The sequence below is a fragment of the Caloenas nicobarica genome, chromosome 19 (genome assembly GCF_036013445.1).
Source record: "Caloenas nicobarica isolate bCalNic1 chromosome 19, bCalNic1.hap1, whole genome shotgun sequence".
Taxonomy (NCBI): Eukaryota; Metazoa; Chordata; class Aves; order Columbiformes; family Columbidae; genus Caloenas; species Caloenas nicobarica.
The window spans coordinates 10,543,644-10,558,343 of NC_088263.1; the positions used below are offsets into that span (position 1 = coordinate 10,543,644).

Below are 14,700 nucleotides of genomic sequence, written 5' to 3' on the forward strand. Positions count from 1 at the left end.
ATCAGAGCTTGTACACAACCACTCTCTCCTCCTAAACCCAGTGCTGGATGCAAAGAGACACATTCAATAAAACGTCTGACTTAAACATGCAAAAGCCAGGAAATATATAGGGAGAAAAAAACCCTATAGCTCAACATTTTTATTCTAGGAACAAATGAGCAGAAACCTATGGACAGGGCTATTCTGCTTTGTGCAAACCTAAATAAAAATAGTCATTTTATTTACATAACTGCACAGAATTATCTGTAGCAGAACAATCAACTTGTGGAAGCGGCGAGGAGAGACGAAACTCACAGCTTAGTTAGCTTTGCATTTTGTCTTTGAGTCTGTTTGTACTGAATATGCCTTGGGGAGACTGTGTAAAACAAACTGCCTGGCAGGATGCTTTATTGGTTTGCTTTGCTTTTGCTTTTGCCATTAGTCCTCATCTTCAGAAGTGACCCATCAACCTAGGCTGAACAACTTGGCAGGAGTACGTATGGTATATGTAACACAGGTTTTGAAAAAGACAAAGGCATGCAGACATAAGGAATCGGAGAAGGAGAAAAGAGTTTGAAAGTCAGTTAAGAACTAGTCCGGAACGCAGTGGGCCCCAAACCTTACATCTCTTTGCAACAATGTCAAGGAAATAATGCTTGGTAAATATAGAGAGAAACCTGCACACACTGTGGCTCTGCCAGACTGACCCAAGGCTGGCTGCTGCCCCAGCCACCGCTTTGATTGCGGACCTTTGACTTGCCCCCTCCAGCTCCCGCCTCGCCAAGGCACAGTAATGAGACATGGAAGCTGATGGCCAATTAGAAACGGTTCCTTTGGACACGGGCTGACCTCATGTGTTTAGGTCAAATGAAACAAAAAGCTGGATGGACTTTCTAAGGGGCTTTGTCTGCTCCACAGAGAAGCTCAGAGACCTTTTTAGATCCAGCTGGTAGAGCCATGGTTCACCAATATGGGCATGAGGATCGTTGGGAAAATTAACAACTTGTTAAGGTCAAACTAGAGAGAAAAACTTTTTCCTCCCCCCGTGCTCCAGCTGCACAATGCTACCTTGTCTTTAAAAAAATTCCACAAAGTGCACTGAATTAGTAACAAAGAGCCCTAAAACAACAACAAGACTTGTAAGCTTCTGTCCAAGTCAAACTGCAGCTCCAAACCAGCAACGAGCTACCAAGGGACCCGGTCAGTTTGGGAATCACATAATACACGGCAGCAACATACATATATACTGTTCTGGAACGTAGCAACACTAAATACCAACTTTATTTCCGTATTTCTATACAAGTACGCCCACGCTAAATGCGTCCAGCACAGTGAAAGCGCCGGAGCTGCCCGGACAGCGGCCGTCCCGGCACGAGGGAGCTTCCCCAGCCCCCGCGGCTGCAAGCGCCGCTCCCACCGCCGCTCCCACCGCCGCTCCCACCGCCGCTCCCACCGCCGCCCCGGGAACCCGCGGAAACGCTGCGGCTCCCACCGTGGCACAGCTCCCGGAAAAACGGCCATCTCCACGTGGAAAGAGTGATCGCCTAACAACTGACCGTTCAGCTGACATCTTTACTGCCGATTTTATTTTAAAGGAGGAACTTCAGCGGATGAGTAAGATGTATACTTACACATATGTAAAGTTTACCCTGTAAACTGAATAAGGGTTTATTCTGCTTAAATACACATTAGTCAGTTTTCTAGGGACCTTTTGCAATGGACTACAAATTCTGTCTATTAGAAGAGCAAAAAACACATTCCAGAATGTCTAAAGGGATCCTTCAGGTTATTTTATAAACCTCGATGAGTTGTGTCTAGCTGTACCGATAATAAAGCACTGACAACAGCCCACTGGTAACAGACATTAACTGGAGCCACACAGGGCTCTGGTAGGTAAAATAACGTTGAATACGTTAATGCCAAATGCCCAACCACTTAGATAAATTGTCTTATGCAGAAGCTTTCAGTAAGTTACATTCTCCTTACTGAAAGTTGAGGATGGTACCATTCATATTCCTCCTTCTTCCTAATTCTATGTAGTTAAGCTTCAAACAAGGCAATAGCAGAGTGACTTGACCACCATGGTCCATTTGTGAAATGGAAAAAGCAGCCTTTACCAAAAAAAAGAAAAAAAAAGGAAAGAAAAAAGAAAAAAGGAAGAAAAAAGTACTGTCTCAGATATAAAATAAAGCTACCATGCTGTATCTATTAACAATTATTTGCTTTCACTCATAAGAATCCTCTGAAAACTATTTCTGTTGCTTTGAAATACTGTACCACAAATGAACAAGGGATGGAAATAGAGCCCCATTCAATCTCGACTATCATATTAAAGAAGGACCTTACACACACCACAGTGACCTCTCAACAGGTCAATCCTGCATTTCCCATTTGCAATTCAAACCCAAGACTGGAGCAGACCAAGGGCAAAATGGGCTCTTGATTATATTTAAGAGGTCAGCATTGCTATGCAGAGTTGGAGGAAGCAGACCTCGAGCTTTATTGCATTTTTAAATTCTAGTTTGTACAGAAGCTGCTCATATTTGGCGGGGAAAACTGGAAAAGGGATGTTTATATTTGACTTTTCCTTTCCAGTGGCCTGCACACTTTTTGTATTTATAATGGAAAATAATATGTTAAAATGCAGCAGATAGTAAGTTCAGTTTAAAAAGAACCCTAGGTTACCCTTAGAAGATGAAAGACTAGCATCTCAAATTTGGCAAAAATTAAGTATTTAATGATGCTAGAATTTCAACCAGTTAACAAGTGCACATACTAGTAAGTAAACACATGAAAAATACAATGTTCTCACATGCAAACTGGCGAGGATGCACTAATAGACTTGTCAACAGAGCAACACAGACACTTCGATTAAAAATAATATGAGGGTGACCAAAATAACTTTTGCTATTTTTATCACTTTACACAGAGCAACAGCTCATTTTAGAGTTATCTTCCTATCTTGCATTAAAAATAGAGGAGAGGATGGGATAGAAAAGAACAGATTTAAGAAGAACGGAGAGTAGAGCATCTGTGTCAGCTTCTCACAGAAACCCTTAAGCTCTTGTGAAAGCGCATGTTGAACAATCATGTTTAACCATCTCACTTACGGAAAAGCCACAAAACAAAATTAGGCCATTTATTTGTAAATGTTATGTGTGTTTTTTAAAAAGAGTGCTTGCTGCTTGAAGGACTAGGAAGACGACAATAATAATAAAACAAAGCAATGAATGAACGAGACATTTCTCAGCAGTTTACACAAATGTCACAGAACAGCATAAAATTATATTACCATTTAAAATACAGGAAAACAATCTGGTCATTTTACACAGCTATAACTGCTTTAGAAATGCATGTGAGAAGACCAAGCATTTTATTATTCATGAAGGTTATGTCCAGAAGTGAAACACATGGAATTACATAAAAAGTCCATGTACAAGAGAACTGCTTCATGTTTCTAATATTTTCATGTGATGCCTAAAGTGGTCACACATAAAGCAGGAAGTCTAATAAAATAAAATAGTATTAAAAGCATCTGGAGCAACTTTATCTTCCGCAAAAACCTCTAGCAACGTGCTAGAGCATTTAGAGAGTGAACAGCACTGGGACTGTACATACAATTCATTTCATCAGTTCATAACCCGGCTGCAGAATAATCCTTTTGAATCAACATTCTGTTCACATGTTCAGGTAGATTCCTGGTTGTGCCATAGGAATAAATTTCCAGTGCTATCTTAAGATGATGGTTTAGAAATTTAGAGAAGAAATTTACAGAGACACCACAGGTTAAAAATAAACCCAAACTGTTATGCAACAAATTGAAAAAATTATTTCTGAGAAGAACTTCAGTTCTCTTAGCAAGCTGGCTATCCTGTTTTCCCAAGACACTCTAATAGCTCTGCTTCATAGAATAAGCAGAATATCTGAAACAAACCTACGGCAGAGTTATCCATTCATTCATAGGGTATGTATCAATATGACCACGCTTCTGGCTTGGAAGGAGCAATTAGTCTTGGATAACAACACAATTCAGCACTCTTGGAATTGAACCATTTACAATCAAACAAAGACAGATTTGGAGAACAACAAACAGTTTGAGAATTTTTTTCTGCAATAATTCAAACTTAAAATGAACACCAACTCTACATATTTTACTTCCTTTATGCCTAAACTTTGCAGGAGACACTTGTGAAACATATAAATCCTTTTCCCAATGACCGACACCATACTATTTTCCTAAGAGATTACTATAAAAATAGCAACAATTTGGCATTTGCACAAAGTTCCGTGCCGTTACTGTAGGACAGATCTCCCAGCTCACATGGAGTTCCCTTCCACAACGTACAAAGGACAGGACAGGGACCACTCCGAATAGAACACTCCATTTTCTGGCTTTTGTGGGTTTAAGTCAGAGCCTTAATGTATTTGGAGACAGGCTTTTTTTGCCTGTGAATATTTATAATAGTGTGAAAAATCCAGGACAGCTGGTAATGCATTTTGAAGTGTGCTAACAACACTATATCAAACAGCTTCCTATTGATCACATAATGCTTTTTGTGGCTAAGTATTTCATACATGGTGCTTATACATTTTGAATAAGAACTTCAAGTACCTTTTGCTTCAAGCGGTTTTTCACTTCTTTTATTCCCATTTTTGCGTGATCTTTTGCCTGCATGAAAAATTAATTTAAGTTAAAATCCCCTTCTATTTCCAGCAGCGACAATGCTGGATCTCAGTGCGTCAAGTTTCACCTTCTCTAGTTACTAAAAACAGCAAGGAAAAAACTGTAACAGGATACCCAAAACATATTAAAACAAATAGCAAGCTAAAACACCCAAAGAAAGAAAAACACCACCCCCGACACACAAACACGCTAGTTGCAAAACTGTGGTTTTCTCCGTTTTGAAGCCATGTTCAGCGTTCATCCTTTCCCATTCCACACCTCTCGCTGTTCACCTGTGCTCCAAGTGAACCACCAACAGCAGCAGGAGACCTGCGGACCTGCCCCTCGCGGGGCTCCGGCTGCCCCTTCAGTCACCACCGTTCGTCTCTGCCTCACCTCCGCCTAACCTCCGCCTAACCTCTCCCAGGCTGCAGGAAGGCAGGAGAAAATCAAAGTTCGAATAGTTATCTCAGTGCTTTCTGTAGCGTTATTTCCTAAAATTGAGCTGATAAGAAATCCTTGCTTGTTTCTCTGTTGTTTTACCTTGCGCAGGGAAGCTGGCAGCCATACATGATAACACAGCAACATACAAGCTGTTTGTTAACAGAACGGGAAACACTTTCATTTAAAGAATAACTCAGTAAGTTGGGCTCTAAATAAGCAGGTATAAGAAATCTCAAGGGAAAATTAACTGACATTTAGAAAAGATGGAAACAATTTGGAAAATGAGAGGATTCCCTTATTTCGATGAAGCTGCAAGCAGAGAAAGCCGAGGTAACAATGACTTCCAACAGAGTAATGATGAGATGGTAGAGCTGCTTAGCAGAGCATATAGGCACCATTTCCCAGAAATAGGTCTGTGTAATAAATAGAATTTATCATCTACACTTTCAAAAGAAATCACAAGTTCCCCTTCTCCTTTGCGTTTCAATTATGATTAAGTTTCAAAATGACTTTTGCATTTAAATTTGAAATTTAGATGAATGTGTATTTGAAGTAATTTTGTGAGTCCAATAAAAATGAATTCAGGTCTTGAGTTTCATTGGAAAGGTTAAACCAGAATTGTAATTAGACTCTTATCTCAGTAGTAAGCCAGTACTTGATACTTACAAACTTATAGACGGTCTTCATGGCAGGGTTAGCCTTGGTCTTTACTGTATTTAAAATGGCTCCACTTCCTTTCTATAATTATAGTAACAATAGAACAAATTTTATCAAAGCTCTTTAAAGCAAACAGCAATTTAAAATCCACCATTCCTAACTTAAAATAACAAAGCATTAACTATTCTTATTAGCAGAGCTGTGCACTAAAATGGTAAATGTAAAGAAAAAGAACACAAGGAAAAACATATTAAATGTTTCTGTGGTTTTGCAGAGGAACCCCAATTCTGTTTAACACTGCAGTCTGCAAATGAAAAATGTCAGGGGCTCCTAATGCAAAGAGCCCTGATCTCCCGGGAGGCCTCGGAGTGCTCTGGGGCTGGGCCGCTCACCCTCAAGCACGTCCTGTACATTGCCCGGAAATCCCGCCTGAGTTTAAGACACAAGCGTCCCAGCAAACACGCAGCGTCTGAGGCAGAAAACTCCGGGTCAGGAAAGCTCGTAGTTCAATCTGAACAAGATCTTCCTTCATCTTCCTTTTCATGATCCCACAATACTATCTATTAAAAACATGCTGCCTTTTTAAAGATCTAAGTAGTTGATAAAGGGATAAATTGAGGGAAAATGAAATCTAACTGCAGTCATAAACATTAATTCGGGAAAAGCTGAACTGCACGTGGTGAATGTAACAGAAGTCATAAGACCATAATATGTCAGACAGAATAATCTGCTCGTCTGGTTGGAGTTTTACACATCTTCACACACCATTGACTGCTGCTGTACAGCACCTTGTTTGATAAATACAGGAGATGGGGAAAATCCAAGGAATAAAATCTTAAAAATCTCTTATTTCAGTGCAAAATTATATTTCCAGAGGTTGGATACAATCGGATGCAGTTTTAAGATTTACTACATGACACCTAATCTTCAGTAAAAATTATAAACTGTTGAATTTAATTACATGCGTTTTGATATTCAGTCTCAGCCGTCCCCATTTCTCATAATTTTGAAATTCATTGTCATCCTAAGTATTTATATATATTTATGTATACATTTTTACCTATCTAACTATATGATGAGATTTTTTGGCATTACTGTTATAAAATTTGTTTAATTCAAAATTATCAATATAATATTGAGCCCAGTATTTTGTGTAAGGAACATAATTCTATTCATAACCAGGACAACAGGCAAATGGAATGCTACTAAAGTCAATTCTGTCAGAAAACAATTCAGTCTTTCCTACTGACTCGTACCATAAACTAGAAGTATTTTACTTTTCCATACATCACATCTTATGCATCAAACCAGAATTTTTTAAACCACCTGTCAATAATCAGCTATAACAATGTATTATTCTCTAAAATTATTTAAATTTTTAATCTATACAACTAGAGCACCAAACCATTATTAAAAAGAAAGAAAAACCACATTATTTTCTAAAATGACAATAAGTTACTTCCACTGCCTCTAAGACATTAAAAGTGGGATTCAAAAAGTAGAGAATTCCTATGGTGATTTTTTTTTAGTGTATTTTTAATTCTGTTCTTTGCTTCATCTGAAGAGTGCGTTAGTTTTGCCCAAGCCAAGCCGCGCTGGGCCCAGCTCCAGCCTGCGGGAAGCGCCAGTGACGCTCTGAGGACAGAGCACAGAACTGCACCACGGGCAGCAAGAACTCCAAGGGCTGCTGGAAGAATGTTGTGTTCTTACCCTGACTGTAGAGAGCCACTGGTGGTACAATTTGTCACTACCTGGAGAGAATCACAAAAACAAACAAACTGTAACTCTCTGCCGAATAGAAAACAACCTGGAAATGTGAAGTGTAGCACTCGGTGGTTCTGGGAGTAGGGAGAGTCGAGAAACAGAACAGGACAACCATCCTTTTAATGGGAACACGACCAAGAATTGATGATCTACCATTTTTCTTTTACTTGCTATGAGGCATTTCTATTGTATCTGGGTTGTCTTTAAGACACCTGAGAACACCAAGTTTTTAAAGATTGCTAAAAGACATTTAAGGTGATCCTGGGTAAAGCCAAGGTTTTTTTAGTATCCTCCATTACAAGAACTCTTTTAGTTGTACTTTAGCCAAGTGGTAAAGCTGAGGTTTTGTAAGACTGAAAAGACTTTATTCAGACTACAATACATTACTCAAAGTTATTAACAAAAGGAAAGAACAAAAATTTAAGAGACTTGAAGCTACAGGGATCAATGCAGCCTCAGTTATTTAGGTGAGTAACCAAAATGACCCATTACATCATGATAGCCCACAAACAGTAAGTCAAGAACAGTGTCTGAAATGACTTTAAAATACTGTATTTCTTACCTGCATATTCTCCCATATTTATCTCTTCTTCGAAAACATCACTGAAGCCCTCTCCAGAGTTCAGAAGATCCAGACGGCCATCAATGAACTGCATCAGGGTTAAAAGAGTATAAACACATCAACTATCTCATCCTTTATCTTTTCAGAAAGACTTTACTCAGCATTTGCTAGAATAACCTCAATGTTACGAGAAGTGACTCTAAATAGAATGAAAATACAACCAAAACTGGCAAAATGTTTACCAATGCGAAAAGGTAATGCTGCTTCACTGCAAAACCAGCATTTGTGTGTTTGTCTATACACATAAGTTTTCAGCTTCCCTGAAGCAGTAATATCATGTTTAACAGTAATATGCTTTCTGTACAAAGTTTACAGGAGATACATTGGGTCTAAGTATGTTCAGATAAAACTGAGCACAGAGACCTTTAGGGGGAAAACCACACAGCTCTTAAACTCTGGCAAGCCTTATCACCCGCCCCTGAGCCAAGCCAGCCAGCGGGAATTAAGGTGCTGCACTACACGAATTTTCCTCATTATGTGGCTGACAGCTCAAGGAATATAGGAACAGCCTTCAAAAAACCTAATTGTATTGTTAAAGAATCTGATTCTACGTTAGAGCAATTAAGGCGGTACCTGCTTAAAGAGCTGGAGCTGAATGGCGTTCTGGAGAAACTGCCTCATGACAGCAGAGCGGTGGGACACAAACGTTTCCTCGCAAAAAGTGATGGGTTCACCCTGTAGAGTTCAGAGCATTCAACACTAAAAAAGCTTTGTCAGAATCCATTTGAATCCACTGTCTCCATTTTATCTACTTCCTTCCAAAACAAACAGATAAATAAAGTATGCCTCACATAACATCGAGTAAACTGCAGTTTATTTCCAAGTTTCAATCATGAGACTGAGAAACAGGTCGGAGTCTACAAACTGCGTATCGTTAAAATAAACCACATTTGCTTTACGCACATTTCGCTAATGTTGCTGAAGGAGCTTTCACCATCCAAAAAGGTGACTTTATTTAATGTCCCCAAAATATGACACACGGTCATCCAAATTTGGTATATTCTCCTTATCTGCAGTTAACCTGCACAAACAGGGCAGGAATGTCTGTGCTGTTCAGAAGGAACAGACTTCCATATCCTGAAAGAGGGAAATTTCCCTTTTTCACAACCTTGTTGGCAAAAGACAGAAATTGTTTTGCAGCTCTACTTTTATCTTATTTTAATGAGTTCTGTTCATGCTGAAGTCTGCTGTGCATCTGCCATGAGGGCACGAATCTCCTCCACACTTAAATCTACAAATACTTAGTGTAGCAAGCAGATAGATCTATTGAATTAAAAGCAAGGAAGTAACAAACAATGACAAAATTATACCGATACGGAGGCTTTTTCATACTCACGTTAAAATATATTTGGACTCTTCATCTGTTGAGTGTTTAAAATCAATATTAGACAGCAAAAACCCTTAAAGCACTCCCTTTAAAAGGGTGGTATCATTCCAGTTCTGGGAGCTTTTTATATTAGCAGTATCATTTATCATTGGCTGTGTAAAGTCGGGATAACAGGGTCACTAAAAGCGATGTGCTAAAAACCCCCACGCCGCAGGATTGCTTTGAGCAATCCAGTTTTTCCACAACAATTTTTGAAGCCGCTCTGTGGCCCCAGGACCTCTAACACCCAACCCACACTAAAAGGATACTGAGTCCTCAGGACTATGTTGGGCAAACTGTGATGACTCTCATTTCTTAAAATCCAGAGGCATTCACCATCTTACTGAGTTCACAATCGACTCAAGTCCCTCACTGACACGTTCCCCCAAGGTCTGATGGACCCTACGGCTGGTACCGTCCTTTGACGTCACCGACCTTGCCAGCGGAACCAGACCCTGCAAACAGTTCTATGGGGTTTTAATGCAATTTATGAGGAAAGTGAAGGAATATTTGGCTTCAAATAATCAGGCTGTGGTAATAAAATTCTTCCTGGCCCCCAGTGAATCTGACAACCAGGATCACCAAGATGATACAGCACTTAGTAAGAGAAGATCTCAGGAGACACCGAATCCATCTGTTGTACAGAAACTGCAGCGACAGCCGCTTTCCCAGCAAACAACAGGACGTAACATCTACTTCACCAGCAGGAAAAAGGCTCTCCCACCAAATCCAGCTACCAGAACATAATAATAGATGCCTGAAATATATTTGTGTCTGAGATAGATAAAATCTGAAGTGCGAAAAGAGCTGGGAGCAATATATGTAGAAAAGTGTAGATTAGTCCATGATCAGAGAAGTTGTTCGAAGGTTCAGCTTTCATTTAAGCCTCACTTAGAGAACACTTCAAAGGAAACAAGCAGCCCTTCCTCCAAACTTCGCGAATCAAAAATTTCTCCCATGGCCAGAGGAGAGTACGAATATTGTGGAAAGAACCAGGTCCTGCCAAACCGAACCTTCCTCAGCTCCCCCGCGCAGCCAGCCCAGCGCCAGCAGCTCCTCCGGCCGCCGAGCCGCGCACCACTGCTCCAAACACGCCGCGGCCGGGGAGCCGGCATTACCATCATCTTCACACACTTCCTTCCCCAAAGTACTAACGATTGAGTTTGTTCATTGGGTTGATTAGACCTTTTGACTTCTTAAGAGACAATTCAGGCTCAACTGCTGCCAGATGATAGGAAAAACTTTAATCATCAAGGTCAAGCGTGAGCTTTTCAGCTTAGAATGCATTAGTCCCTTCCATCCTCCTCCCGACCTCCGGAAGGGTGAGCACACTCTTGCTAACCCCCAGCCACAGCTTCATTACAAAAACACAAGATGGACAATAAGACCATTCTCTCAACATAGATTTAGTTAACTGTAAATTATAAAGCTAATCAGCCCTGCTTTTACCGACAGGTGACATTATACATGAGGGAACACGCTAAGAACTGCAAACATTCTGTGAAATGAAGGGTCTTGCTCACATGTAAAACAATTATAATGGCTTGTCCTGATAAACCCATCAACTCCTAAACTTGCTGTTTCCAACAATTAGAATTTAGGCCTTGATTCGTCAACACCTTAAATATCCATTACTCCCCCCTCCAACCATGAATGCATAACAGAAGCTGAGATAGGGCATTGCAAACGCTCTAAAGGTGTGCACAGTGCCGCTACGCGAGGAATCTGATTTGATCTGTAGAATTAGATAATTCACGTACATGTCAAGATTGGATCACAAAATTTTTTTTTAATAGAAAACTGTATACATTTCAAAGACATCTAATCGTCAATTTTAACACAAGAGAAGTAACTTTCAGATTTAAGACTAAGATCTAAGACCCCCCGATGCATTGAAAAAATAGGTGCCTTTTCTTTATGTCTTTGCAAATCTTCCTTTATATGAATATTTTATATTCACATGGCATAATGAAGTTCGACAGGGCAGTGCTGCTATCTCCTCATCCCTTAAAAAGCTGGAAAGTTTCAGCCCACATCTGTTCTGTTGCCAGCCATATTTTTAAATTGGAATTCTGTCACATCCTAAAATAACATTTAAAACTATTTAAGGCAGCAAGTGAAAAATGAAAGGTGTCTAGGACTTCTTTCAGAGTTTTGTGAAACCTGCTGTTGTATTTTAAAAAGCCATAATGCAAATTGGAAGATAAAGCCTGATTTTGATTACCTATTGCTGTAAAAAATTTCACCGTGATTCCCTGTGTTGCAAGGAACTCGCTTTTCCCCAGAAAGAAAAACCTTCCTTCAGAAGAGGGTACAGGACACCGTGCAGACGGTTATTGTCAGTGAGAGAAGTATCACGTGTAATCGTCCGACTGGCCACACTAGCAGGCAGGCCGGCTGACTGTGGACGGCAATAACTTCTGCAGTGAGCATAAAGGACTAAAAATATGTGGGACAGAAACCAGCACAGATTAGCAAAGGACTTGGAGGAAGGGACAGAGGCAAACACAAAGAATACCTGAGCAGCTGTGTGCCTTTCCAGAACTAACTCATGGAAATGTACCTATTCCCACTCCTGCAAGAGATGAGACACCAAAGTGTGCAGCTGGGTAACGGGCTTTAAAGCCAGCATGGGACTGCTGGAGAAAACATTAACATAATAAAGAGGGGGTTCCAATTAGGCCAATAGTGAGAGTCTCTTGCACAAGCAAAGATTTCACAAAACTTGATTCTAAGGAAAAAAAAAAACCCCACAACAAACAAACCACAACACAAACAACCAACCACCCCAAACCAACGCCAAAAAAACACCCACAGAAACACAACAAAAAACCCACAAAAAACAACTAACAACCCAAACCTGAAGACTTTGTTTAGCCAACCCTAGAAGTGATGCCATGGAAGACAGACGTAATCTCTTCTGCATTATCACAGTCAGCATGTGGTGCGGGGTAATGAATTTTGCGCTGCTGTGTGCATGCCTTCAAACCATGGAGGTGCTCTTTCAAAGCCCCTCTAATAAATACACAAGCCATTAGAGCTGCTCTGTAAACCAGCCACAAAATGAAAAAATGTGGGTGGAATTTAAAGGTGCAGCACAAGATGACAATGTGCCAGTCCACGGGCTGGAGCTCTAGCGTCAGCACACGGCGCGGCAAAACCCCAAACGTGCAAGAACAACGACATGCAGGAGGTTCATACATCACTGGGTTATTACTGCCTCGATGGTGCAAATAACCACAACCTTTACTAAAATTGGTTACATTGCAAATGACAAAGTAAAGCCTGTAGGAATATTCTAGGAATCATCATACTTCAGTGATCCAGAATTATAATGAAGCTAAGATAGGAGGATGATCTTCCTGATCTGGATCTATATGTCAGCGTCAGATCCAACAGCAACCAAAGACAAGTAACCGCTCTGCAGACCTTCCAGGAATTGTGATTACAACGTCAAGGAAAGATTAGCTCATCACAGCTGAAGAAGGATCATCAGTCAGCCAGCAGGATTCCATAAAGAAAATGTGAAATTGGTGACGGACACCTGATAGGACACGGGCTCGTTCAGTTTGCAACCGTCACGACAAATAACCTCCCCATAAGCAGTACATACATTTAGCACAAGAAAGCTCTTTGCATCTGCCTCAGTCATAATGGAATCAAGAAAGCATAGATCAAATACTCTGCATTAAGCAAACGATACCACAGCTTTATTAGCATTTCAAGATGCTTCTCAGGAACAAAGAAATCATGTGCTCAGAGATTTGACACTTCTTCTAAAGAAAACTAAATTAAGATTCTGTTCAAAAAGAGAGTACTAGTTCTGATAAATTAGTATTGCTAAGTCTAATCTTGAAAAGCATTTAAAAAACATGTATTTACCAACACAGACTGTACTGTCCAAACACTGTTCCATTACCAGTCCAGTTTCAGACTCTGTTTTCAGGTTCCTCTCTAGGGTATATAACCTCTGGTAGAGATACATCAAAAGAGAATATCCTTACCACTTCTTTTTTTTTTTTTTTTTAATAGATTCACAGCATCTACACTTTTTATAGCATATACTTTTTATAAGATTTACAATATCAATCAAAATGGGTCATTCCTCTATTTTCACAACCCTTGCAATTGCTGGCGAATTGGCATTTCTGACAGCTGCCATTCTTCTGCATGTGATCTGGTAACTCCTATAATAAGTTGTAATAACATCACTGAAGGAGAAATAAAAGGGAGAAAGGTGATTGCTAGTGAGTCGAATCACTGACACCAGTCAGAATAGTTAATCACACCAACATCCAGTGCACGGTGTGACACGCCGGAGCTCCGCAGGGCCAGCGAGCTGAGCCCAGCGCGGAGCTGCCTCTGCAACACAGCCCGGGGACAAACCCCACGCTGGGGGACAAAACCACTTCACGTGCTCCCCCGAACTCCTCGCCTGCGCACAACTGAACAGTCACTGAAGTGGTTTTTCTGATTGTACTACAAAGAAGTAGAACGCAGCTTGAACTAACAAAACAGAAAAAGCCTGCAAAAATGTAGAGTTATTTGTGGTTGCTGGCTGTAACCCAGTTTTCTCATGTAGATATTGGAAGTTAATAAATGCCAAAATTTTACTTTGTAAGCATTCTCAAAATTCTTGCATAATTCCCTGTATAAAACCAGATACCAACTGGAGCTCTGAGTTAAAGACTGCACGAAAAATATCAACTAATACATTCTTGACCAAAACTCAACTAAAAGTCAAGTGTCCTCAGGAAGGACATACCTCTGTTTCCTACAGCCACTGAAGATATTTACCAGCAGGCTGCCAGCTAGGATGAACAACTTAAACACACAACTCAATTATTATAACACGCAGATATTCAGACTTCATCAAAATCTTTATACCAGTAGATTCAGGGAAGTTCAACAACAGCCCTTTACACATTATTTCAGACAGTAACCTCCAACATCATTATAGGATCTGACCGACTTCGCACAAAACCAACTTCAAATGAAATATGAATCTAATGAAAAATGTGTAACTGGAACAAATTTACGTCACATAGCAATGTTTTTGTTTCCCCTTTCAAACCCTTTTAGTTTATTAGGACACCTGGCATTTTCATGTTAGACAAAGTAAAATGACACGTACTCATATTTGCAAATAATGAAACGACTTTAGTGTAACAGAGCAAGCCACCTCTGCCAGTGTTTGTACGGCTA

The 14,700-nt window shown here is 40.1% G+C and overlaps 1 protein-coding gene across 7 annotated transcripts in view; it reads right to left on the reverse strand.

The window, feature by feature from the left end:
* Positions 1 to 14,700, reverse strand: part of DENND1A (DENN domain containing 1A) — a 158,624-nt gene that overhangs the window by 27,694 nt on the left and 116,230 nt on the right. For all 7 annotated transcript variants that reach the window (XM_065648461.1, XM_065648462.1, XM_065648458.1 and 4 more), the window contains 5 exons: positions 8,703 to 8,804; positions 8,070 to 8,157; positions 7,454 to 7,494; positions 5,753 to 5,824; positions 4,592 to 4,648 (listed from right to left, as the gene is read on the reverse strand). In XM_065648461.1, coding sequence (XP_065504533.1) covers positions 4,592 to 4,648; positions 5,753 to 5,824; positions 7,454 to 7,494; positions 8,070 to 8,157; positions 8,703 to 8,804 — 360 coding nt within the window. The remainder of the gene's footprint in view (positions 1 to 4,591; positions 4,649 to 5,752; positions 5,825 to 7,453; positions 7,495 to 8,069; positions 8,158 to 8,702; positions 8,805 to 14,700) is intronic.